The sequence below is a fragment of the Cyprinodon variegatus genome, unplaced genomic scaffold (assembly GCF_000732505.1).
Source record: "Cyprinodon variegatus isolate N-32 unplaced genomic scaffold, C_variegatus-1.0 Scaffold204, whole genome shotgun sequence".
NCBI lineage: Eukaryota > Metazoa > Chordata > Actinopteri > Cyprinodontiformes > Cyprinodontidae > Cyprinodon > Cyprinodon variegatus.
Window position 1 is genome coordinate 1,084,354 of NW_015150657.1, and position 8,094 is coordinate 1,092,447.

The following is an 8,094-nucleotide window of genomic DNA, read 5'->3' on the forward strand; positions in this document are numbered from 1 at the left end:
AGACACTCTTTTACGGCTTTTAATATTAAATGACGTATAAATTAACATATTCAGATTTATTACAGCACTGAATGCATTAACCATATATTCAACTTTAGAAAATAAACACAACTTAATGCTTAGATTTCTGTAGTTTTGTCAACTTTTAGTTTTGGCCTTAGCATATTGATATCAAACAGAGTAGATGTTACTCATTAAAATAAAAAAGGTGATATAAGTAGTAATTAATAAGTAAAAGTACAAATATAAGTTGTCATTGAGAGTCATAAGGATTTATCATGGAGACATTGAGCAGTAATAACATGTTCTTAGCATAATATCAACATTATTAATTATTACAAAACAGTAAAAGAACAGTATTATTCTATTTATTTCTAGAGGATAAAAGCATGTTTTTATAATAAATCAAAATATATACAAAAATATTCCATGTGTAAAAAAAAAGAGGAGATTTAAAGAACTCTGTTGCAGCATATGAAAGTAAGCATAGTTGTAAACCGTTTTGATGAGAGAAAAGATAAATGTTGTCTCTGAAATCTACCTTGTAAACAAGCTTCTCTGTGTTTACATGTTCAGCCGTCAGCAGTGAAAACTTGTACCAGTCTTTAGCAGTCATAGTGCAGAAGGTCGCCAGAACGGCCGCCTCTGATGTGTTAACTGATTCAGAGGGGTGACAGTAACGCAGGTTCACCAGCCAAGAAAGGGTCTGTTCCAAAAGACAATATGAGACATAAGGAAATAGGCCATAAAGCAAAAATTACATATATCAGAAAGGGTGAAAGCAAGGGAAGTGGTTAGCTAATAATTGCTTAATATCCTCACAAAACATTGATAGTCTTTGATGAACATTATCATGGTTAAAGAGAAAATAATGACACTTTGAAGCATTGTGGATTTGAATTCTCTTTAGTTTTGTCATGAATAAATCACATAATGATTTTGATTTAAAAAAAGGAAACAGCATAGGTGAAGAAAAGTGACAACCTTCAACTTTTGGCAATCCTATAAATGCTTGAAGACACAATAAATGAGTGAAGGTGAAAAGTTCCAAAAGTGATTGTGTTTACAAATGGAGTAATATGCATTTGATCAGAACCACAAGTCTGCTTATTCTTCTATAAAGATAAATAAACTAGTTATATGGCTCAAATGTCCATATAAAAGGCACCAAAATTTAGCATTAATTATTAAAGTAAATCTTTAAAGGGAGGATATGTAAGTCGTGTCTAACCTCTGTGTTGTTTGGTAGAGGGGTTTCCATCAGGACAAGAAGTGCTTCAGGATCCACATTCATGTGTTCATGGACGGCCTGAATGAAAGCTTCCTTATTCCTCAGCATCTCCCCGAATGTAACCACTACAGACAGAGCACACAGGATATGAATCAGCTGTACAAAATTTAGTTCAATTCTGACCAATTAATAATTGAAAGTAAAACCTTTTGGCACAAAGAACATTTATATTTAGTTGCTAAAAAGACCCAGTAATACAATATCATAGAAAGTGGGAGACTGTTTTGCCATCAGCAGTGGGTAACATGTCTTTGGCCCAGATTGGGCCCTTAAATACCAACTGATCATTGTTTAAATATCACCGGCTACAGAAATGTTCCTACTGATCATGTTCAGGGTCTTTGTGACAACATGGCTATTCCAGCAGCTTAATGCACCATTTCAAAAAGCTAAAATGCATCGGTAAAATATTACAATGGCTTCTTGCAGCCTGATCTCCACCCAACAGTGCACCTTTGGAAAGTACTGGGTCATTTGCATCATGGTTACAGTATGTAACCGTTTACTGCTACCATGGCAATATGGAATATCATATTTTAAGATTCTTTTTCCAAAACATAGAGAATCTAATTAACAAAGAACAAAAACAGTTCTGAAAGAAACAAGAGACCCAACATGATGAACCAGAGAATGTGGCCAGTTGTTGCATATTCTAATTAAAAAGACACGGTGACGTTTAAGCCTCTGCATTGGAATGCATACCATTTAATATTGGATTACCAATACAACCAATCTAATGACATTTAAAATAATTGATGAAGGTAAAATAAGAAGAAACACAAGTCAAACAAAACTTTATTCTAATGTTGAACTGATATTCAACATAGAAACACGTAAATGCAGTAAAGGCAGAATGATAGATGAGTGAACAGACTCACCTGGAGATGAAACGTTGAGCACACTCAGACCACTGATGTTTAAGCCAAGTGCTTCAGTCAACACAGTTGACCTGTAAATATGTACACACATGCATTAAATATACTTACTAACCAAAACAAAAAGCCAGTTCAGACATTTTGTTTATTTCAACAGTATAAGAAAATGTATACATTTCATTGAATAAAAACCAGAATAAACAATCTTAGAAAACTACATCAATGATATCCATAAAACATTTCTAGGTGGTTAAGTCATGCATCTTTTGATTATTTGCAACCTTAAAAATGTTATCGATAGGTGAAGAAAATGTTTGTACCAGTCTGACTGGAGGTTGTAACTTCTGGGATCTCCCACAAGGGCCTGGAAGAGGATTTCTGACAGAGAGGTTATGTTGGTATCAGCCAAGACCTGCAAGCTTGGCAAAACTTTATGGCAGAGATCCCCTGGTTTCATGGAGAGTGAATGCAGGAGAAGGGCCAGTGAATCAGTCTTTTCCAACACACACACCTACAAAATACAAGAAGGTAATTACTACTACTGAGAGAGCTCTAACACAGATAAATGATCAAGTACAAGCAAACAGTAAAGTTAGACAAATTACACAATACAAGCAAAAAACATTTCAACTGCATGGAACTCTTGTATAAAAAAAAACTGTTACTTAACTTAGAAAAAAAAACCAAAAGCCTTTATCAACTGAGTCCAATTAAAAAACAACTCTGAGAATACACTTTATTGGTAACATTAAAGATTTGCACAATTTAAAGTGACTTACAAATCATATTCAGAGCATCCTATATCACCCATAACATGACATTCTTGTGTATTTATTTGAATTTAAGAGAAATTTTGAAGTTTTCATTCTTGTGAACAATATTTATAATTACCTTTAGCCCTTTTTTGTATTTTATTTTTTATTTTTTTGTGGCAGTATTTTTGATTCACCATTGAAGAAGAGAAATAACAGGAAAGTTATTGTACAAACCTCAGATCTCAGTTGGCTTAGTTGATCTGTGAACCTGGGGTCACTTGGGCTGATATAAAAGAGCTCGGTTGCTGTTTGGACGGCTTCCTGCATGAGTCTCAGGTTTTCTGTGACAGGTAGGAGACACAGAGAGATACCGGGGTGAAAAAGCGAGGCTGAGAGAGATTCCATTAATGTCTGGAATCTTAAAGAGTTTAGTAGGTGAAGTGACAGAATAACATGACATCCCACTGGGCTTCATTACGACACGCGCCATTACGGTGGTATCGTCGTCGAGCAATGAGCAGCAAATGATGTGCTTAAAGTGAAGTTCTGCGCGGGACTGATGGGGCCAGAAGGGCCAGTAGTGCCAGACGCCGTCATGCATAAAAACGCATCTGACAAGACCTAAGAAAAGCACCACCTCAGGCTGCAAGACGTGATGAAAGAATATTTAATTAGCCCAAAATTAGACAAATGTAATGTTTAATCTCAGGCTGCTCAATACCTTGAGGTCTTTTCAATCACAACAGCTTGCAGTGTTTAATAGTGAGTTTTGAGTGCAGAACACTGAACCTGCTTACAAAGGGATTCTATGTTCACAGAAAAACATTATCGCACAAGCACAGAAGCATATTAAAAAGAGGTCATGGATGCCCACTTGTGCAAGTGCAAGGGGGGACATTTGGCGAGGGCGGACAGAATAAGTGATTGAATTCTACTTTGCTAATGAGATTTAAAAAGGTGCTGAGTGGCTTTTAGTTGGAGATGGGCCACATGGCCTTGGGCTCTTTGTGAGTTGAAGCTAGGCCAGTATGAAGCTTTATTCCTCATATCTCCAGTATAAATATTTGAAGCACTATAATCATATGTACAGTTACAACAGCGCTAACAAAATGTTTTATTGTCTTCCCTTGGTCTTGCGACTGTTATAAATTACAGGGTGGCGCCGCTCCAAGCTGCGTGACTGTTTAATGGCAGACTGTATTTATACTTTCACACTGTCACAGTGGGTATGCAAACACAAGCTGTAGCTACAGCAAGTGGAAAAAAAAATCAAATTCACATCCTTGCTTAGACAGATGCACTGCAGTTAAGTAAATAACTCAGTGCAGCTGGCTGGGCTTTGATGGATAGACATTTGATAGATATAGATTTTTACCCACTGTCATTACATAAGCATTAGAGTCTGACTGTATGTATTATAATCAAGATCAAGTTGGAGTATATGTGGCTTTATTGGTCTATGTAAAATGACTAGATTTTTTGATGATATATGTTAATGTCATCAAATCAATGAAGTTGTTACAACTGTGACCTCCTTTTCATCTAAAGTGCTTTGAAATTATTTTATTTGTAACTATAGAAATACAATTAATTAAATTCAATCTAAATTTTAAATTGATTTGGGAATTCTCGATCAACCCAAAGAGATCCGAGGGCAAAGGTGTCACAACTGAATATATGAATAATTTGGTAAATAAATATTACGTATCTATATGATTAAATGGAATTGATTTCCAATTATTCTTGTAGAAAAGTGAGAATATCTGGTTAGGAAATTATGACATGAGGAGTTCCAATTAAGCAAAACGTGTATGCCTGAAATACAGTTCGTCATGATATGACTTAAACTCACAATTTGTCATCAACTTGATCTCTAAATGGAAACCAAAACATTGTCTTATACTATGTTTGCCCTGTCAGCTAACTTTAATGGGCAACATTTATAACAAAGTCATTCGCTGTGAAGTATTAAACACTTAAACTAATAATTATATATGTACACTTTTGACAAATACATTTTTACAACATTTTATGTTTTTTATGCACTTAGTGAGTCCTGTGACCCAGTGAATTGTTGCTCTTTTTGCCTTTATTAAATAAATTTTAAATCACGTTTTGATGAAGAATCCCATTTTACATTTTTACCAGGGTATAAAGCAGTCAACATGCATGTGTTATTTTAACTTATCAAAAAAAAAGGAATAAAACAAAGACAACACTGAACCAAAAATGACCAACTTCACTCCTGACATTTCTTTATTGATTTTACATGAAAACCTATAAACACTGAAATAAATTCCCAGAATAAATATAAATACTTTTTCTATTACCTGGAGATTCGTTTGCCAGGGTCCTGCTAATAGATTTTATCTCTGAGGCAAACGGCAAACCCTCTGGAAGGATCTCTGCTGCATTTTTCAGGATATCCAATGATGGCCTGAGGAAAATTGTAGCAAAAATCATCATGCAACACAGGTAACCATATGACACCAGGTAAATTGGGTTATTGACACAAACACAAGCAGCAGAATACACAAACAATTTCTATCTCTGCCATATTTTAAAAGGTACACTTACGTCTCAAACACTTGTGGATGAGTGAAGAAGGAGAACATTCCAAGGGTGGCATCAATAGTTTCTTCCCGTGAGGCATTAAAGCCCCATGGCATGCCACTCGTTGTTCCTTTCATCACAACATTCAGATCAGGATTTGAAAAGAACACATGGGCTGTCTCTGTGACTTCTGCTGTTGTTGGGGCTACAGAAAGCGCTCTAAACATGCTTGGGTAGTCGATGTAGAACATATCAATGATGTCAGACATGGGGTCCCTCTTCATCATCTGCGACAGGTCGCGTTTTCGCCGGGTATTCATTAGATGGTGTCCGCCAGACTCGTGGTGATATTGGGAACTTGGGGGCAGAAGACCACTGGCAACAATGTGGTTAAAAGCTGCAAAGATGTTTGCGAATAGCTCCTCGTAGACTTCCATATCCATGTCCACACTCACTTTGGTCAGAATAGATAAAGGAATTCGGATGATTTCATACATCTTGGAAAGAGTCTGACTTAGCAGTTCCAGCTGAGAGGCTTCAGTTGAGACCAACCACATGAACATCTCAGATACACGCTCTATCATTAAGTAAGAGCTGTTCGTTGCAAGGAAGTGCTCCATGGCCTGGTAAATCATAGGTGAATGTCCAAAAGCCCTTGTTTCCATGATCTGTTTAATTATCTCTTCCATCGTATCAGCAAGAAGAGCCAAATCGACTCCAGAAGCATTTCCTGACATCATAGGGTAGATGTCCTTCAAAGTGATGTTTGCAGAGGCTAAGAAGATCATTGCTGCTTCTTGGATGAGCTCATGGGATGAGCTGCTGCTTTCATTAAGGTGGTAGTTGTCCAGAATGTGGCTCATTGCTATGAATGCAGCTTCAACGTGGGGCTGGAGGAAAGGAGCTACATCAAGCAGTTCATCTGAAAGTTCTTTAAATTCGGCCAAACTGTGGAAAGAAGACGTAAAAAATATCAAAATAAGATATAAATTTTTATTACAAGAGTTGCCAGCATTATTGTTTAGATTAAAATATTGTAACCTATGTTTTAGTTTATTTCTTTTTTGGAATGAGCTCTAGTACATTTGATTTTTTTCAGATTTTGAATAAAAATAACAGTTTTTCAATCATTCACTTTAATCAAAAAAAGACTGAAAATCTTTAACTTATGCCTTTAGACCTGTTTGATTCCCAGGGATACCTCGAGTGTGATCCTTATCTCCATGCCCTGCTCATTAATGGTGGTGACATAAAACGAGAAATCAATTTTGAAAGGAGAAAAAGCCTGATTCGTGGCTAAGCTGCTATCTATTCAGACCTGCCTGTTTTCAGGCAGGCCAGCATTAAATTAATCAATTTGAATGCAAATGTGACCACTTCAGCTCCTTGTGTAATTATGTATGAATCAAATAGGTTTCACTGGTGCTTTGTGGATAATGTGGACACAGCAAATTGGTTATTAGGTTCATGGAGAGTTCATGTAAGCTCCAGGTGAAGCTTTCTGTATAGGGCTCTGCTCTAAACAGGACTTAATGGGAATGTTTTCTTTTGCGGCTGATGTACAGAACACCTTTTAATGACTGCACTGAAGTCAGATTCGTTCCTGCTGTAAATATCAGTTCTGAATCACTAGAGATTAAATAATCAGTATAGCAAGTGTTTGACAAAACTCTATGATACTATACCTGGTATTCAAGTCTATGATTATGTCATCTACAATTCGATTGGGTAATAGTTTTTTGGCAGGCAGGATTTTAAAAAAAAAAGAAGCTTTTCAACCTGTTTACATCAGCACAGCTTGAGAAACATTATTAAAGTTTGTATACATTATTCCACTAATCAAATCTCTGCCTTCCTTAAAAAAAAATAAAAAATAGAAAGATCTTAAATTGAGGTCAAAATCAAAGACTGAAAGCAATGTTGACATAAAGGTAATATATCTCATACATACATTTTTTATAGATGGTGAATGCTATTAAAATTCACTATCCATGCTTAACTTTAAACATCCATGTTTAGGCTCAGCGTGATTGGGACCTATTGCCTAATCAAGTTAAGTATTTTAGAGTACAGCATTTCTAAATAAAGATAAAAACAGCCCTTTTCATGGGAAAATGCAGAGACTTTAAAGCTGGAGAACATCTTTGAATGTGCAGGAACTTTACAGAAATATGTAGCAAGTTGGATTAACTTAATCAAAAATCAGGAACGTGCCACTAGACAAGCACCAAAGCATCTAAAAACACCAGGACCAATATAATTAATTACTTAATTATTACAACTAAGTTATAAAGCCAAGAGCAAATTATAGGTGACCAATTGAAAAACTATTAAAGTAGTTATTTCAACTGAACTGTTGGAGCACCATAATGAAGCTGATTTACTGGAACAAAATATCTGACTGTCAACAAAATATTATGAGGAAGCACTAAAGAGGCTGGAGCATGCAGAAGCAGGCTAGCGAGTGGATTGTAATAGTTTACAGGATTGTAAAACTGCCAAGTAGAAGTTAATAAATATATCATCATTAGCTTGAATGAGCTATTGCATAGGGGATTCTTTATTGGTTGATATGTTTTATCATATACTATCATATACTATATATATATATATATATATA

General features: G+C 35.7%; 1 protein-coding gene across 1 annotated transcript in view; it reads right to left on the minus strand.

Annotated features, from left to right (window-relative positions):
* The window catches only part of abca12 (ATP binding cassette subfamily A member 12), a 72,199-nt gene that overhangs the window by 39,942 nt on the left and 24,163 nt on the right, over positions 1–8,094 (minus strand). Inside the window, exons 27-33 of the mRNA XM_015379958.1 lie at positions 5,499–6,422; positions 5,252–5,358; positions 3,156–3,262; positions 2,487–2,677; positions 2,170–2,240; positions 1,232–1,356; positions 542–706 (exon numbers count right to left, since the gene is read on the minus strand). Coding sequence (XP_015235444.1) covers positions 542–706; positions 1,232–1,356; positions 2,170–2,240; positions 2,487–2,677; positions 3,156–3,262; positions 5,252–5,358; positions 5,499–6,422 — 1,690 coding nt within the window. The remainder of the gene's footprint in view (positions 1–541; positions 707–1,231; positions 1,357–2,169; positions 2,241–2,486; positions 2,678–3,155; positions 3,263–5,251; positions 5,359–5,498; positions 6,423–8,094) is intronic.